At 41.6% G+C, this 18,844-nt stretch overlaps 1 protein-coding gene across 2 annotated transcripts; it reads right to left on the bottom strand.

Moving 5' to 3' along the window:
• Positions 1-1,001: 1,001 nt before the first annotated feature.
• On the bottom strand, positions 1,002-18,347 carry palmda (palmdelphin a). Of its 2 annotated transcripts, none has more exons than XM_021588635.3 (9): positions 18,156-18,347; positions 11,067-11,118; positions 10,876-10,956; positions 10,492-10,610; positions 7,803-7,917; positions 7,639-7,663; positions 7,416-7,520; positions 5,690-7,267; positions 1,002-1,581 (listed from the first exon to the last, which is right to left on the bottom strand). In XM_021588635.3, the coding sequence occupies exons 2-9, from the start codon at positions 11,109-11,111 to the stop codon at positions 1,541-1,543; spliced, it is 2,109 nt and encodes a 702-aa protein (XP_021444310.3). In that variant the 5' UTR covers positions 11,112-11,118; positions 18,156-18,347; the 3' UTR covers positions 1,002-1,540. The 2 variants fall into 2 exon arrangements, with proteins under 2 accessions (XP_021444310.3, XP_090081101.1); XM_090224975.1 differs by having other exon boundaries at positions 7,416-7,499.
• Positions 18,348-18,844: the final 497 nt, after the last annotated feature.

Raw genomic sequence — 18,844 nt, 5'->3', positions numbered from 1 at the left:
TTAACAAGTGTAATCAAAATGGGATCATAACTTTCCTCTGGTCAGTCTATGTCATGGAAAGAACAGGTGTTCCTAATGTTTTGTACACTCAGTGTAGATCTTGCATACACACACACACACCAACATGACATTTTCAAAGGACTTACTACTTTTCATAATCACATATGGCACGTGTTACATCTGTCAACTTGACGTTCTAATCTCCTTCATCCTCATTAATCACACTAGCTCAGAGCAGCAGCAGTAGCAGAAGAAAGATGCAAAACAACAACCGGACTATTTGATGTGTTGTTGTTACACGCATGGCACCAACAGCTGGGATGGAATACAAAGACTCCCCCACACAGCCTCCTACACAGCTAACCGTTAGCTACTCTGTCAGGTTTTGTGTGGACCCCAGAAAGAGTAGCTGCTGCGTTAGTTGCAGCTAATGGGGATCCTTAGAAAATACCAAATACTACTCCTGTCAGGGATTTTAAATGGTAGAAGAATCAAGGTCTGTGAATATGGATTTTTTTCTGGCTTCACAATTTATCTTTCCTCTATAGCAGTGTTTCCCAACCCTAGTACTTGACTACTCCCGACAGTACATATTTTTATTGTAACCCTGGACAAGCACACCTGATTCAACTGTCAACTAATCATCAAGCCCTCAATGAGTTGAATGAGGTTTTTTTTGTCAAGGGCTACAACAAAACTGTGTACTGTTGAGGGTACTCGAGGACCAGGGTTGGGAAACACTGTTCTATAGGGTCAGTGAAGACAATTATATTTTAAGTGAGAGATATTTGGGGGCACGAGACAGTATATTTATATTGGTTTCTGTGTTTTATAATGGATATCGACAAATATCTGCAGCATCCTCCCCTTGAGCTGAAAGAAAGTTAATATCACACCACCACACTCTAGTTAAATCAAAGCCTTTGTCAAGGGACATAATAAGAAAATCTCAGTTTCAACGACTTATTGGCATTTCCTTTGTATAACAGCTTAACACTCAGTTGTGTGACAATTAGCTTTTTAATGATTTTGTTAGCATGACTTTCTTATACCAATACACAAGCAGGTTACAGTTTCAACAGCAAATTACATTAAGGCACTCTAAAAAGGTTTGTTAGCATATGAAAAGTGCTGGCTAGTAGCCTACAGTAGAGGAGGAAAATATATCTGGCAGCGGCGTAAAGGCTGGAGAGTAAACATCAAATGCACTGATATCTTCAGGAACATTGAACAAGCAGATATTTCATTTAAGATCAGCGATTCCCTTCAAAAGTCTGTTTTTAGACTGGTTGTTCCTTCTCGAAATGACATCATTGGTATATTTTTAGCTGTAATACTCTGTGTAAGGAAACATTATGAACAAACATGTTTTACACTTTTAAACAGAACCTTGTATTGAGAATTATATTTGGAATCCAAATATAAAGTTGATGGCCTCACAGAAGTGTGCTCGGTGTTCGTCGAATGTGTTGCGCAAAGATGTGTTTCTTCCTCCTCGTCATGGAACTTGAAGGGTTGATGAGTCTTGCATGGAGTATTTCTACACAAACTGTTCCGGTTTCTCCATACACGTACTTGAAGCTGTAGGAAATGTAAGGGAAAATAAAACACATTTACCATGTAAACATCATATCACATCAATTAAGACTAATTAAGATTCGTCCAGATTAGTTGTGTTATGTTTATAGCAATGTGTGTCCTGAAATAACCTCATGACAAAAGTATTGGACAAGTCTTTACGTTAAGTATATTAACACCACCCTTCCAATAGCCTACCCACCAAGCAGACAAAGTTGTGAGGAAAAACACTGTCTGAACCAACCCCAGGAGAGCTAAGATTGGTGTATGTCCTCAGTCATGTGTCATCAGCATTTACGTAACTCAAATTATAGTTATATAAGTGTGTCTCAATCACATATTACAGGATGACACATTCCTTTTAAAAGCCTCTTAGTTCGGGAGACATCCATGTCTAATGATCTGATTGATGTCTGGACCGTTAAGTCTGTTAAGGTCCAGACCATCCACTGTCCTTGTCCTCAGAGAGATCATGAGAGGTGACAGAAAGGTCGTTAGCACTGTCAGATGGTGTGAAAGTGTTGTTGGGTGCGTGTGTACGTGTGTGTGTGAGTGTGTGGGAGGGAGGGAGGGTGTGTGTGTGTGTGTGTGTGTGTGTGTGTGTGTGTGTGTGTGTGTGTGTGTGTGTGTGTGTGTGTGTGTGTGTGTGTGTGTGTGTGTGTGTGTGTGTGTGTGTGTGTGTGTGTGTGTGTGTGTGTGTGTGTGTGTGTGTGGGTGGGTGGGTGGGTGGAACGCATGTCTTTTCCCTCTTCCTTTGACTCCTCAGATGTGAAGTGATCAGTATTAACACAGTGATGGTTATGTATGGGAAATTATTCTGACATTAGCTTCAGTTACAGTTCTACTGGAGAGCTTAACATATTGCCATGCACTTTGTTTTGAATCTCATTAGCTACATAGTGACGGTGTGATGAAATGTTTTAATAATAAATAAAGAAAACATTGAACAAATAAATACACAACAATTGTTTATACACTGTGTAAAAAACTGTGTAAAAAAACATTAGGAACACCTTCCTAATATTTAGGAGATCTGCCTCAACTCATCAGGGCATGGAGAGAGAGTTGCCCATGTCGACTCCAATGCTTCCCACAGTTGAGTCAAGTTGGCTAGATGTCCTTCGGGTGGTGGACCATTCTTGATACACATGGTAAACTGTTGAGCGTGAAAAACCCAGCGTTTTTTATTTTTTTTAACTAGGCAAGTCAGTTAAGAACAAATTCTTATTTTCAATGACGGCCTAGGGGTTAACTGCCTGCTCAGGGGCAGAACGACAGATTTGTACCTTGTCAGCTCGGGGATTTGAACTTGCAACCTTCCGGTTACTAGTCCAACACTCTAACCACTAGGCTACCCTGCTGCCCCAACTGTGTTGCAGTTCTTAACACAAACCGGTGTTCAAAGGCACTTCAATATTTTTTCTTGTCCATTCACCCTCTGAATGGCACACATACACAATCCAAGTCTCAATTGTCTCAAGGCTTACAAATCCTTCTATAACCTGTCTCCTCCCCTTCATCTACACTGATTGAAATGAATTGAACAAGTGACATCAATAAGGGATCATACAGTGCCTTGCGAAAGTATTCGGCCCCCTTGAACTTTGCGACCTTTTGCCACATTTCAGGCTTCAAACATAAAGATATAAAACTGTATTTTTTTGTGAAGAATCAACAACAAGTGGGACACAATCATGAAGTGTAACGACATTTATTGGATATTTCAAACTTTTTTAACAAATCAAAAACTGAAAAATTGGGCGTGCAAAATTATTCAGCCCCTTTACTTTCAGTGCAGCAGACTCTCTCCAGAGGTTCAGTGAGGATCTCTGAATGATCCGATGTTGACCTAAATGACTAATGATGATAAACACAATCCACCTGTGTGTGATCAAGTCTCCGTATATATGCACCTGCACTGTGATAGTCTCAGAGGTCCGTTAAAAGCGCAGAGAGCATCATGAAGAACAAGGAACACACCAGGCAGGTCCGAGATACTGTTGTGAAGAAGTTTAAAGCCGGATTTGGATACAAAAAGATTTCCCAAGCTTTAAACATCCCAAGGAGCACTGTGCAAGCGATAATATTGAAATGAAAGGAGTATCAGACCACTGCAAATCTACCAAGACCTGGCCGTCCCTCTAAACTTTCAGCTCATACAAGGAGAAGACTGATCAGAGATGCAGCCAAGAGGCCCATGATCACTCTGGATGAACTGCAGAGATCTACAGCTGAGGTGGGAGACTCTGTCCATAGGACAACAATCAGTCGTATATTGCACAAATCTGGCCTTTATGGAAGAGTGGCAAGAAGAAAGCCATTTCTTAAAGATATCCATAAAAAGTGTTGTTTAAAGTTTGCCACAAGCCACCTGGGAGACACACCAAACATGTGGAAGAAGGTGCTCTGGTCAGATGAAACCAAAATTGAATTTTTGGCAACAATGCAAAACGTTATGTTTGGCGTAAAAGCAACACAGCTGAACACACCATCCCCACTGTCAAACATGGTGGTGGCAGCATCATGGTTTGGGCCTGCTTTTCTTCAGCAGGGACAGGGAAGATGGTTAAAATTGATGGGAAGATGGATGGAGCCAAATACAGGACCATTCTGGAAGAAAACCTGATGGAGTCTGCAAAAGACCTGAGACTGGGATGGAAATTTGTCTTCCAACAAGACAATGATCCAAAACATAAAGCAAAATCTACAATGGATTGGTTCAAAAATAAACATATCCAGGTGTTAGAATGGCCAAGTCAAAGTCCAGACCTGAATCCAATCGAGAATCTGTGGAAAGAACTGAAAACTGCTGTTCACAAATGCTCTCCATCCAACCTCACTGAGCTTGAGCTGTTTTGCAAGGAGGAATGGGAAAAAATGTCAGTCTCTCGATGTGCAAAACTGATAGAGACATACCCCAAGCGACTTACAGCTGTAATCGCAGCAAAAGGTGGCGCTACAAAGTATTAACTTAAGGGGGCTGAATAATTTTGCACGCCCAATTTTTCAGTTTTTGATTTGTTAAAAAGGTTTGAAATATCCAATAAATGTCGTTCCACTTCATGATTGTGTCCCACTTGTTGTTGATTCTTCACAAAAAATACAGTTTTATATCTTTATGTTTGATGCCTGAAATGTGGCAAAAGGTCACAAAGTTCAAGGGGGCCGAATACTTTCGCAAGGCACTGTAACTTTTACCTGGATTCACCTGGACAGACTATGTCATGGAAAGATCAATTATTCTTAATGTTTTGCATACTCCGTTCATATTGTTACATGTTTATTTCAAAAAGCGCAACCTCTCTCCCCCTCTCACACACACACACACACACACACACACACACTCATGCACGTACACACTCACACAATCAAACAGATCATTGTTACACAAGAGGATTAAGGCAGTCAATAATGAGTTAATTATTGTTTAAGTTACTGGGCAAGCAATCATGCATATTACTGTAAGTATACAGAGTACAGACATGGCATAAGAACATTGCAATGTGGAAAAGAGATTCTATAAAACACATGCAAAATAATAAATATTAAGTTAGTGCAAAGCAATGATTTAATCAGAGTGTACATTTGATTTGCACTGTACCTTCAGACCAGTTATTTATAATATGTCAGTAAAAAAGTTCATTCTAGCTTTGTTATCCAAAAGTAGAAACATAAAAAATATCCAATAATATTTGACATATTATACAAGCAGTCGAGCACATTTTGGCCTCCTGTAGGAAACCGAAGTTACAGCATTACTGTCTTCCAGCCACTAGAGAGAGGCAGAGTTTGACTTCAAGTATCAAAACAAGCTCTGGTATGGATACACAACATCACTATGTATGTAAACAGTGACAGAGTGTGATTAAAATGAGAGTTTCAGGTCAGTCTGTGTTACAATGATTAAGACAAGAACAAACTGATGCAACAGAGAAGCCAGCATACAGCATACAGTTCAACACACTAGCCAGCCAATGAGAAACCTCAAAAGTGCTGTCAGTCAAAGCAAAGGAAGTGATGTTAGGTAGCTAGTGTCAACAGTTACAGGTTGGTTACATGAGCATGCAGCATGGCTTCTTTCTCTTTTGAATCTTTTGAATCTTTCTGATACCTGGGGCTGGGTGCTTCTCTGTCGCGTCCAACTGTCCGTCTGAATATGGGTAGCATGCCTCTTTGGCCTGTTGACCAGGGTAGACCAACTTCTTTGACGCTGTGTACGGTGACGCATTGTTAGCGTTAATATTAGCGGTGGGCTCTGCCATGTACTGTATTAATTTCTGTTGAGGTTGAGAGTGATGATAACCCCAGTTGTTGTATCCATCCGGGTTGTAGGTGTTAAGCTGAGGGTTACTCTCGTCCACCCCATCCTCATCGCCAATGACGACAAGCTCAGCCCGGATGGACCCTTCGTAGCCCAGACCGCGTCCACTGTCATCCTTGGCGGTTTGGTAGCCCATAAAGATCGCAGTGATAGGCTCAGATGTGTCTATGGCGTTCAGGATACTGAAGTGCAAGTCTTCCTGGTAGATCGGAGATGGTTTCTGGTCCTTTTTAGCCGACGAGTTGTAAAACATCCCGCCTTGCTGGCTCTCTCTAGGGCTATGGTAGGAGTTGTGGGTGGGGTGAAACTCCCCGCCATAGGAGAAAGGGTTCTGGTTGTACCCGTTGGTTGGCTGGTAGTACTCCTCGTCCTTCCTGCAGATGAAAGAGGGGACTGGAATGTGAGGGGAGGAGGAGAGACTCTCCGGCCCTGAGTAGTGGACTCCATCAATGTAGTGGAGCTCCTTCCTGGAGAGGACGTCATGCTCATACAACTCCTGCTGATACCCATTCCCATTGGTTCCTTGGAGGACTTTAGCATGACTCTGTTGGGGCCTGTTGGAGGCTGAGGCACTCCTGCCGGAGGTGGTGGAGAATGCAGGCACTGATTCCTGGTGAACCTGATGGTCCTGTGGGAAAGCTCCGCTTTGAGGCATCTTCTGCACTACAGCCTTTCGGAGCAGCTTCTCCACCTCCATTGGGCTGAGCTCCTGGTGGCTCCGAGGGCCACAGGGGGTGGAGAATGCAGGCACTGGTTCCTGGTGGACCAAAGGGCCACAGTTGGGGGAGAATACAGGCACTGCTTCCTGGTGGCCACGAGGGCCACAGTTGGGGAAGAATGCAGGCATTGGTTCCTGGTGACCACGAGGCCCACAGTTTGGGGAGAATGCAGGCACTGGTTCCTGGTGGCCCCGAGGGCTATAGTTGGGGGAGAATGCAGGCACTGCTTCCTGGTGGCCACGAGGGCCACAGTTGGGGGAGAATGCAGGCACTGGTTTCTGGTGGCCCAGAGGGCCACAGTTGGGGGAAATTACAGGCACTGGTTCCTGGTGGCCCCGAGGGCTATAGTTGGGGGAGAATGCAGGTGCTGATTCCTGATGGCCCTGGTGGCCCCGAGGTCCTCTCTGAGACTTCTTCTGTTCTGTGGCTGCTCGCAGCAGCTCCTCCACCTCTATAGGGCTGAGCTCATCCACTCCATTCCCCAGGTGAGACCCATCAGACTGCAGGGCATAGACGGACTTACGGCCGTCGTCGTAGACTTTAACCCCTCTCTGCTGTAGCTCCTGGGGGGTGACGGTGGATGTAGACAGGACCCGGCTCTCCCCGGTACGGAGGTCCTTCTGGACGTTGATCTCCATTGCAAACATGGCTGGAGGAGAAGAGAAGGAGGAGAGACAGAGAGTACGAGGAAGGGAGAGATGGAGAGAGAGATGGGTTGAAATTAGATACAAATAGGGTTTTGACATATCTACAGTACACGCTATTGTTGTAATAAATGTTACTATGAAGTTTCTTACTTTGTTTGGGTGTGTCCTTATTAAATTTAAAGGACTGCTTCCTTGAAATTTGAGGCTTATAGAACTTTGGGACATCTAGAGTAGCTGGGGAAATATAGATTGTCTCTGTGAAAAAAAATAAGCTATGTTTTTTGTATTACCAATGATTATGTGTATAGTGTAACATGCTTGATCAAATACATTAAATGAATAACGCAATCAGAAAGTTAGCAAAAGGCCTTACCTTCTTTGAAATTCTCATTTGCCTCCTGTAAGACAACATACATACAGCACTTTTAGAGATACAACTCAGATCAACAAAACCTCAGATGAACAGTGGCCATTGTGGCCAAAGCAAAACATCTAAACCAGAAATATCTCACTGTCAATTATGTTATGTCCAAGTACCTTTATTATCTCCTCAGGGGTTTTCTCAATAGCCTTCAGTCTCTTCAGTATGAAGCCCTCGTTCTTTGATATCATCGTCTCTTCCCTCTCCATAGCCTCAATCTCTTTCTCAATCCTGCAAGCCGAGACAGAAAGGGTCAAAGGTCATATCACCTCATAGACAAGCGGAGAAGGGATGAAGAACGGATCAGTGAACTGACAGTTTTCTCATCTTCGGAAGACTTCCTTTTCTGGCTCTAATCTCGTCAGAGGTGTAACTTGGCAAACTGATCATGGCTGGCAGCAGACAGACTCAGGGTCAACCACCAGGGCATCCCACCTCTGACAACCCCATCAATGCTGTGCTATCCCACCCAACTGGCATTAAATCACCCCATTAGAATAGCACAACCCTGCCACTTGACACCTACAGTTCAAATGGCTATACCCCAAAGTGGTACGACCCTAACAGATTGGAACCTACCCTGTGAAATACAAAAAAGTGTCCATTCAGTTGAGATGGGTGGATCAGGAGGGGGGAGGACAGAATGAGTCTATTTGTGGATGTCCCTCACTCTTACTAAAGAAACAAAAAGGCCAGAACACCACTCTTTAATAGTGACAAATACCTATATGTTTAAATCCAAGGTGGTTTTCGTTAGGTAAAAAAAATAACTCTGTTACTTCCATCTCAGTTACGGGTGTCTTATTACCAGCACCTTATGGGTTTCAGGGAACGCACTGACTGCCACTTGGACCAATCTACAGACAAATATAGGTTTAACTGGACAGTTGATGGGCTACCCTTCACCGCAGACAGTCCAATACACGTTGCTAGGGTGTTGAGCATAGAAATAAAATAAATAAAAGAGGCGTCCCCATTTAAAAGCAACACTTCACCGTAAGTGGTACAGATTTAACATGGGTAAGGTTTAATCGAATGAAGCATCCAAGATGAAAAACACATCTCGACATACCAAGGCCTATATTCCATCAGGCAGCCATGTTAATAAACGAGCAATGTAAACATACAGTGCCTTGCGAAAGTATTCGGCCCCCTTGAACTTTGCGACCTTTTGCCACATTTCAGGCTTCAAACATAAAGATATAAAACTGTATTTTTTTGTGAAGAATCAACAACAAGTGGGACACAATCATGAAGTGGAACGACATTTATTGGATATTTCAAACTTTTTTAACAAATCAAAAACTGAAAAATTGGGCGTGCAAAATTATTCAGCCCCCTTAAGTTAATACTTTGTAGCGCCACCTTTTGCTGCGATTACAGCTGTAAGTCGCTTGGGGTATGTCTCTATCAGTTTTGCACATCGAGAGACTGACATTTTTTCCCATTCCTCCTTGCAAAACAGCTCGAGCTCAGTGAGGTTGGATGGAGAGCATTTGTGAACAGCAGTTTTCAGTTCTTTCCACAGATTCTCGATTGGATTCAGGTCTGGACTTTGACTTGGCCATTCTAACACCTGGATATGTATATTTTTGAACCATTCCATTGTAGATTTTGCTTTATGTTTTGGATCATTGTCTTGTTGGAAGACAAATCTCCGTCCCAGTCTCAGGTCTTTTGCAGACTCCATCAGGTTTTCTTCCAGAATGGTCCTGTATTTGGCTCCATCCATCTTCCCATCAATTTTAACCATCTTCCCTGTCCCTGCTGAAGAAAAGCAGGCTCAAACCATGATGCTGCCACCATCATGTTTGACAGTGGGGATGGTGTGTTCAGCTGTGTTGCTTTTACGCCAAACATAGCGTTTTGCATTGTTGCCAAAAAGTTCAATTTTGGTTTCATCTGACCAGAGCACCTTCTTCCACATGTTTGGTGTGTCTCCCTGGTGGCTTGTGGCAAACTTTAAATGACACTTTTTATGGATATCTTTAAGAAATGGCTTTCTTCTTGCCACTCGTCCATAAAGGCCAGATTTGTGCAATATAGACTGATTGTTGTCCTATGGACAGAGTCTCCCACCTCAGCTGTAGATCTCTGCTGTTCATCCAGAGTGATCATGGGCCTCCTGGCTGCATCTCTGATCAGTCTTCTCCTTGTATGAGCTGAAAGTTTAGAGGGACGGCCAGGTCTTGGTAGATTTGTAGTGGTCTGATACTCCTTCCATTTCAATATTATCGCTTGCACAGTGCTCCTTGGGATGTTTAAAGCTTGGGAAATCTTTTTGTATCCAAATCCGGCTTTAAACTTCTTCACAACAGTATCTCGGACCTGCCTGGTGTGTTCCTTGTTCTTCATGATGCTCTCTGCGCTTTTAACGGACCTCTGAGACTATCACAGTGCAGGTGCATTTATACGGAGACTTGATTACACACAGGTGGATTGTATTTATCATCATTAGTCATTTATGTCAACATTGGATCATTCAGAGATCCTCACTGAACTTCTGGAGAGAGTTTGCTGCACTGAAAGTAAAGGGGCTGAATAATTTTGCACGCCCAATTTTTCAGTTTTTGGTTTGTTAAAAAAGTTTAAAATATCCAATAAATGTCGTTCCACTTCATGATTGTGTCCCACTTGTTGTTGATTCTTCACAAAAAAATACAGTTCTATATCTTTATGTTTGAAGCCTGAAATGTGGCAAAAGGTCGCAAAGTTCAAGGGGGCCGAATACTTTCGCAAGGCACTGTAGTGTAGATCAGTTTAGACATGAACAAATGGAGTATCAGTTGTCCTGGCTTACTGTACCTGTGGATGCTGGTCTGGAGGAGCTTAGTTTGTTGTTGATCTCCCCTCAAAGTCTCTCTCTGCTGTGGGCTCTGGGTGGCTGCTCCATCCATGAGCCATTGCTCTCTCAATGACTTTTTCTGTTCAAAGTAAGAGAGGGTGACACAGCATTATGTCTTAACTGTCATGAATGACGTGTTATTTTTGCACTCTAACATATGTCTTTAATGGACTGCTCAGCCACAGTGACCATAAAATCTAAAAACTGTCATCAAGCTGATATACTTGGAACTCTCGCTGTCATCAGATAGTTACGAATTATTGAAACAATGTGGTTTGACAATATGACAGTAAGATAAACTGTAATGTTATCACTTCATTGATGGTCAAATTACCTAACTGTACCTTTAAGTGCTGAAGCTTTAATTTCTCCTTGTCAATCTCCAGCTTTTTATGAGCAATGTCCTCTTGGACTTTCCTCTTATCCTGCAGATAAAGTATTTAAAAAAGAAAGTTGTGAACCTTAAAGTACTTGACACAGATATTATTCAGTCGTTGATTTGCTGTAAGAGAACCAGAACTCTAGGTCAGTTTACCGTTATGGCTTGGAGCCGCTCCTTGACCAGGTCTGCCTCTTCCATACCGACCCTGGACCAAAGAAAAATTAAGAAAGAAAAAACAATGGCGATGAGAAGGAAACTCTGGAACAAAAACAACAGCTAAAATGTGATGCGTAGACACACATACCAGTCATCCAGTGAATAGGGCTTTATGATCCATTGAGTGGGAAGTTAAAGGGATACGTCACCTTTTTATGTGAACTATCCCTTTAACAGGAGTCTGGTCTAGCCAATAACACACCACATTTTTGGTCTGAGAGAGCATAGCATTCAGGCCCCTAATATCATATTACAGAAATGTACTGACCTACAAGGCAAGAGTCTCCAACTGGAATGCCGATACGCATACTTTAAAAAATCATAAAGTGCAAAAACGAATGCACTCTGGGGTACCTTAGGGGTGTGCTTCTGTGTGTGGTGACAGTGACAGTGATGACCTATGGCCCTGAAAGGGCATGCCAGCATCTCCCTGGTCTCTCCTTACATCTTTCCACGAAATGTGAGCCCTACCGCAGACTTCCTGTCTCTCACCATGCTCCACAGATATTCTAGACTAGCTATTTTCTCAGACAGCCCCCTTAATGGGATGACTCAGCAGCAGCCTCTATATTTGCTCTTCACATAGAGGTAGGAACCTGAAAGAGATAGCAGTCTGATAAGTGAGGAGAATATGGGGGCCTTCCAGTTACTGGTAAAATGTTCTGTACATACAGTTGAAGTCGGAAGTTTACATACAGTGGGGCAAAAAAGTATTTAGTCAGCCACCAATTGTGCAAGTTCTCCCACTTAAAAAGATGAGAGAGGCCTGTAATTTTCATCATAGGTACACTTAAACTATGACAGACAAAATGAGGGGAAAAAATCCAGAAAATCACATTGTAGGATTTTTTATTAATTTATTTGCAAATTATGGTGGAAAATAAGTATTTGCTAAACCAACAAACAAGCAAGATTTCTGGCTCTCACAGACCTGTAACTTCTTCTTTAAGAGGCTCCTCTGTCCTCCACTCGTTACCTGTATTAATGGCACCTGTTTGAACTTGTTATCAGTATAAAAGACACCTGTCCACAACCTCAAACAGTCACACTCCAAACTCCACTATGGCCAAGACAAAAGAGCTGTCAAAGGACACCAGAAACAAAATTGTAGACCTGCACCAGGCTGGGAAGACTGAATCTTCAATAGGTAAGCAGCTTGGTTTGAAGAAATCAACTGTGGGAGCAATTATTAGGAAATGGAAGACATACAAGACCACTGATAATCTCCCTCGATCTGGGGCTCCACGCAAGATCTCACCCCGTGGGGTCAAAATGATCACAAGAACGGTGAGCAAAAATCCCAGAACCACACGGGGGGACCTAGTGAATGACCTGCAGAGAGCTGGGACCAAAGTAACAAAGCCTACCATCAGTAACACACTACGCCGCCAGGGACTCAAATACGGCAGTGCCACACGTGTCCCCCTGCTTAAGCCAGTACATGTCCAGGCCCATAATTTGCAAATAAATTCATTAAAAATCCTACAATGTGATTTTCTGGATTTTTTCCCCTCATTTTGTCTGTCATAGTTGAAGTGTACCTATGATGAAAAGTACAGGCCTCTCTCATCTTTTTAAGTGGGAGAACTTGCACAATTGGTGGCTGACTAAATACTTTTTTGCCCCACTGTACACTTAGGTTGGAGTCATTAAAACTTGTTTTTCAACCACTCCACAAATGTATTGTTAACAAACAATAGTTTTGGCAAGTCGGATTAGGACATCTACTTTGTGCATGACACAAGTAATTTTTTCCAACAATTTTTAACAGACAGATTATTTCGCTTACTATTCACTGTATCACAATTCCAGTGGGTCAGAGGTTTACATACACTAAGTGGACTGGGCCTCTAACCAGCTTGGAAAATTCCATAAAATGATGTCATGGCTTTAGAAACTTCTGATAGGCTAATTGACATAATTTGAGTCAATTGGAGGTGTACCTGTGGACGTATTTCAAGGCCTACCTTCCAACTCAGTGCCTCTTTGCTTGACATCATGGGAAAATCAATAGAAATCAGCCAAGACCTCAGAAAAAAAATAGACCTCCATAAATCTGGTTCATCCTTGGGAGCAATTTCCAAATGCCTGAAGGTACCACATTCATCTGTACAAACAACAGTACCCAAGTATAAACACCATGGGAACATGCAGCCGTCATACTGCTAAGGAAGGAGACGGAAAGAGACGCGTTTTGTCTCCTAGAAATGAACGTACTTTGGTGCGAAAAGTGCAAATCAATCCCAGAACAACAGCAAAGGACCTTGGGAAGATGCTGGAGGAAACGGGTACAAAAGTATATTTATCCACAGTAAATCGCGTCCTATATCGACATAACTTGAAAGGCCGCTCAGCAAGGAAGAAGCCACTGCTCCAAAACCACCATTAAAAAAAAACAACTATGGTTTGCAACTGCACAGTTGGAAGTTCGTACTTTTTGGAGAAATTTCTTCTGGTCTGATGAAACGAAAATAGAACTGTTTGGCTATAATGACCACCGTTATGTTTGGAGAAAAAAAGGGGAAGGCTAACAAGCCGAAGAACACCCAACCGTGAAGCACGGGGGTGGCAGCATCATGTTGTTGGGGTACTTTGCTGCAGGAGGACTGGTGCACTTCACAAAACAGATGGCATCATGAGGGAAGAAAATTATGTGGATATATTGAAGCAACATCTCAAGACATCAGTCAGGAAGTTAAAGCTTGGTCACAAATGGGTCTTCCAAATGGACAATGACCCCAAGCATACTTCCAAAGTTGTGGAAAAATGGCTTAAGGACAACAAAGTCAAGGTATTGGAGTGGCCATCACAAAGCCCTGACCTCAATCCTATAGAAAATGTGTTGGCAGAATTGAAAAAGCGTGTGTGAGCGAGGAGGCCTTACAAACCTGACTCAGTTACACCAGCTCTGTCAGGAGGAATGGGCCAAAATTCACCCAACTTATTGTGGGAAGCTTGTGGAAGGCTACCTGAAACATTTGACCCAAGTTAAACAATTTAAAGGCAATGCTACCAAATACTAATTGAGTGTATGTAAACTTCTGACAAGAAAAAGTAAAATAAATAATTCTCTCTACTATTATTCTGACATTTAAACATCTTAAAATAAAGTGGTGATCCTAACTGACTTAAGACAGGGGATTTTTACTAGGATTAAATGTCAGGAATTGTGAAAAACTGAGTTTAAATGTATTTGGCTGAGGTGTATGTAAACTTCCGACTTCAACTGTAACTGCTTATTCTCCCTGATTCTGGTAATTCTCTAACTGGAATTTCTGAAATAAACAACAACTAGGGGATTCAGGGAAAGTTTCTCTTTTGCAACCTTAACTACAATGTCCACCCTAACTACAGAAAGTAGTCACACCCCATGACCAAATTTTGTTGTGTTACAGACTGAATTTAAAATGGATTAAATAGAGATTTTTGGTCACTGGCCTACACACAATACCCCATAATGTCAATGTGGGATTATGTTTTTTGAAATTGTAACAAATTAATAAAACATGAAAAGCTGAAACGTCTTGAGTCAATAATTATTCAATTCTTTGTTATGGCAAGCCTAAATGAGTTCAGGAGAAAAATGTGCTTAACAAGTTGAATGGACATTTTTGAATGACTGCCTCATCTCTGTACCCCACACATACATTTATCTGTAAGGTCCCTCAGTCACACTGGGAATTTCAAGCACAGATTCAACCACAATGACCAGGGAGGTTTTCCAATGCCTCGCACCTATTGGTAAATGGGTAAAAAAAAGCAGACATTGAATATCCCTTTGAGCATGGTGAAGTTATTAATTACAATTTGGATGGTGTATCAATACACCCAGTCACTACAAATATACAGGCACCCTACCTAACTCAGCTGCCGGAGAGTAAGGAAACCATGAGTTCAATGGTGACTTTAAAACAGGTACAGAGTTGAATGGCTGTGATAGGACAAATCTGAGGATGGATCAACAACATGGTTGTATTTGATTTGCCCAACATGGGCAAATCAAATACAAAAGATTACGGAGTACCACTCTGTCACGATTTCTGCCAAAGTCGATGCCTCTCCTTGTTCGGGTGGTGCTCGGCGGTCGACGTCACCGGTCTTCTAGCCATCATTCATCCATTTTTCATTTTCCATTGATTTTGTCTTGTCTTCCTACACACCTGGTTTCAATCCCATTCATTACCTGTTGTGTATTTAACCCTCTGTTTCCCATCATGTCTTTGTCAGAGATTGTTTTATGTTCAGTTTCGTGTTGTTTGTATTTGGTGCGCGACGGGTCCTCGTACCCAATTTGTTTCATTTGTATTTATGGTTTTTGGAGTTATGTTTTGTTTTATTAAATGACTCCATTTTACCAAGTTTAATTCTCCTGCGCCTGACTTCCCTACCACCTATACACACAATTGTGACACACTCTCCATATTTTCAAGAATAGTGGTGGCTGCCTCATGTTATGGGTATGGTTGTAATCGTTAAGGCTTGGGAGTTTTTCAGGATAAAAAAGAAACGGAATGTAGCTTAACACAGGCAAAATCCTAGAGAAAAACCTGGTTCAGTTTGCTTTCCACCAGAGACTGGTAGATCAATTCACCTTTCAGCAGAACAATAACCTATAAAACAAGGCCATATCTACACTGGAGTTGCTTACCAAGAACACAGTGAATGTTCCTGAGTGGCCAAGTTACAGTTTTGACTTAAATCTACTTGAAAATCTATGGTAAGACCTGAAAATAGTTGTCTAGCTAAGATCAACAACTCATTTGACAGATCTTGAAGACGTTTGAAAATAATGGTTAAATGTTGCAAATCCAGGTGTAGAAAGCTCTTAATAGATTAACTCAGAAAGACTCACAGCTTTAATCACTGCCAAAGGTGATTCTACAAAATATTGATTCAGGGGTGTGAATACTTAAGTAAATTAGATATTTCTGTATTTCATTTCCAAGAAAATGTGCAAACATTATTGGGTATTGTGTGTAGATGGGTGAGACTTTTTTTGCAAATATTTAATCCATTTTGTATTCAGGCTGTAACACAACAAAATGTGGAATAAGTCAAGGGGTTTGAATACTTTCTGAAGACAGTGTAAACTCAAGGAGAGTCTATAAATAGGAGGTGATAACAACAATAGACAAGTGTTGCACTCTGCGGCAAAGCATGCGTCTGTTTGTCTCCAAAACAGAGATAAGCAAACAGGTGATAGAACTAAAGTACAGTTCCTGTTCTTCTTTTACATGTTATTACATTTTTGGGGGTTCTTCTATGAGGACATGGGGGATACACTACTCTGATATTGTAGGAGGAAATGGGGTGATGTAGAAACATTTGGGCAGCTGTTATGGTTGTAAATGTTATTGACATAAAGCCCTTGTGATGAAATATTGCCAGGTGGCATAGGGCCAGTTATGTCTATCATGATTACAGTGACATCATCACACAGCTCTGTATAAACAATGCAATTCAAATTCAAATTATTTTCCTTTTTAAAATCAAAAGGCTAAATATTATTTTAAACAAGAATACATTAGAAAAATCCTCATTGAAAATGAATGGCACTTTTCAGTTCTTGAAGGGGAATTTCAATGAATCTCCTGATTAGAAAGAACTGAAACAGGACTCACTGATCCCAACCCTGGTCAGCATTATGAACTGTGCCATATGTCCTCCCACGTGTGACAAAGACTGCATTTCTCTGACCAATCACATCAGATCTTTTCACATCAGATCTTTCAGACCAATTAGTGAAAAAAAGCTCAGAATTGGGCTGCCTGTGTAAACCCAGCCTAATTTGGCTGGACACAGCTTTGACCCTTAGTTCATCACTTCTAATAAGGTTTGAGACCTGATGAAAGACTTAAGAAACATGTTTAGCTGGCCTGATATATCACACTTGGGCGCATATAGAGTGTTGCAGTATGCGGACTATTTTATTTTCTTTACAGACATATTATAGGCTACTTCTTCATCAGCACCTGCCCAGATCAATCGGATGTGTTTCAATATGTCCCCAATATGTCCCCATGTGAAGAGTGGCAGCTACAAACTGTGATGGTCAGTTCCCAGCTCCAATCCCTCCTCAGGCAGACTGACAGTTCTAGTGGAAGGAGGTTTTCTCTAAGCTGCCTGCCCTAAGCTGATCACTGCGGTGATTTAGCCAGGCAGCAAATCTGTTGGGGCATCTGCTTCCACAACAATAACTGCATGGACACATGGTTTTCAAAAGGGCACATGTACAGTAAGATGGTAAAACAGTATGCATATTTGTAGTATACAATTTCATGTGCATTCTTCCTTCATTTTCTTTATGCTTTATGCTATTATTTAATGGGTGTGTATTTCATTCCAATATAGGGCTTTGCATGAGTATGGGGCTCATGCAAAGTATTTGTCAATACCATAGCCTAGATGCACAAAGAATGCCCAAACGATGAGACATAAATGCTGTATATTCTGGACCTATTTTGGTCAATTAGAATAGTTTATTCACACAAGTATAAGGTGAACACGAAGGAAACAAAAGGAGAACACGCGCTTGAGTACACTGCCCAAACATTGGACTGGGGAATAGTCGTCTGTGATTTTGCAGCTCTCACATGAGTGAAACAACAGTGTCCCAAGTAAAAGTTCCTATAAAATGACAATAAATCCCCATGCCTTCCCATGTTAGAACAGGAGCACTGGCGGTAAAACCTGTGGTGGTTTAAATGAAGAGATCACTGGAGACCCCGCAGTGCGCCTGTCCAATTGTTTTATACATGCACGCTAAAAGAGAAATTGAACATATGAGAGTGAATTTATGTTGAAATGATTTAAAAATAACGAACTCAGGTTAAAACCTAAAACCCATACAAAGTTATAATATATGCAGGATCTTAATTTGACCTATATTGTCACAGCAGCATACAGAGCAGCAACAGGATTTTAAAGTTTAGTCCATAATGTTGCTTGATCGGTGGTTAGGCTATTAGCCTTATCTTACAACATTGCCAAGCAAAAAAGGATTGAGAAAATGGCAAGAACACTCACCAGTTGTGCGTGAACAAATGCTGGATATGGATTATAAATGCCTTGGTGACCCAAGTTCACTATTGGTGGACAGTTTAAAGCGCTCTGTCCTAAACAACGCGACAGTCAGGTACAGCGCGGGTGCCTTGAACAGAGCCAAGCGAATGCATGATTGGCAGCTTGCCTTTACACCAATAGCAACAGGGCAAGTGTGGTATCCCACTGAGCACAGATGTCAGTTCAACGCCAACGTCACATTTGGTTGAGTTGTCCACTAACGTGAATTCAACGTGAAATCAACCAAAAATGTCACCATGTAATTGGATTTGGGTTTGATAAAAAAAAAGAAAAAAAGAAATTCCCTTACATTGATGACTTTTTTGCAAATCCAATCAGTTTTCCACCTAGATTCAAAGTCATAACATAGATTTTTTTTTTAGTTGAAATGACTTAGAAAAATGTTGATTCAACCAGATTTGCGTTAGTACATACATCAAAAGTCCCAATGCACTTTTCTATTTTTGGAGTTATTACATAAAACTGATCAGTATTCCGAAAGAACGCCAAAGTCATGTATTTTCAAGGCTGTGATGTAGGGGCACAACTTCGGTTTTAGAAGTGCGGGGGACATAAAATATAATAATATTTTTTTTTATGTAGTCGGATAAACACCCCAAACAGCCTACCCGACTGCTCGGAGTTGTCCGCAT

Source organism: Oncorhynchus mykiss, chromosome 28, assembly GCF_057628025.1.
Source record: "Oncorhynchus mykiss isolate SJ-2025 chromosome 28, ASM5762802v1, whole genome shotgun sequence".
Lineage (NCBI taxonomy): Eukaryota > Metazoa > Chordata > Actinopteri > Salmoniformes > Salmonidae > Oncorhynchus > Oncorhynchus mykiss.
Note: the sequence above shows the minus strand (reverse complement) of the source record. Positions and strands in the feature narration are given on the sequence as shown.

Excerpts from the sequence above, each read along its gene's own strand:
- palmda (XM_021588635.3), bottom strand. The coding sequence starts at position 11,111 with ATGGAAGAGGCAGACCTGGTCAAGGAGCGGCTCCAAGCCATAACG. Across the intron at positions 7,521-7,638 it reads AAATGAGAATTTCAAAGAAG|AGACAATCTATATTTCCCCA; the intron begins GTAAGGCCTTTT and ends TTTTTTTCACAG. Across the intron at positions 1,582-5,689 it reads AGAGAAGCACCCAGCCCCAG|CTTCAAGTACGTGTATGGAG; the intron begins GTATCAGAAAGA and ends CATTTCCTACAG.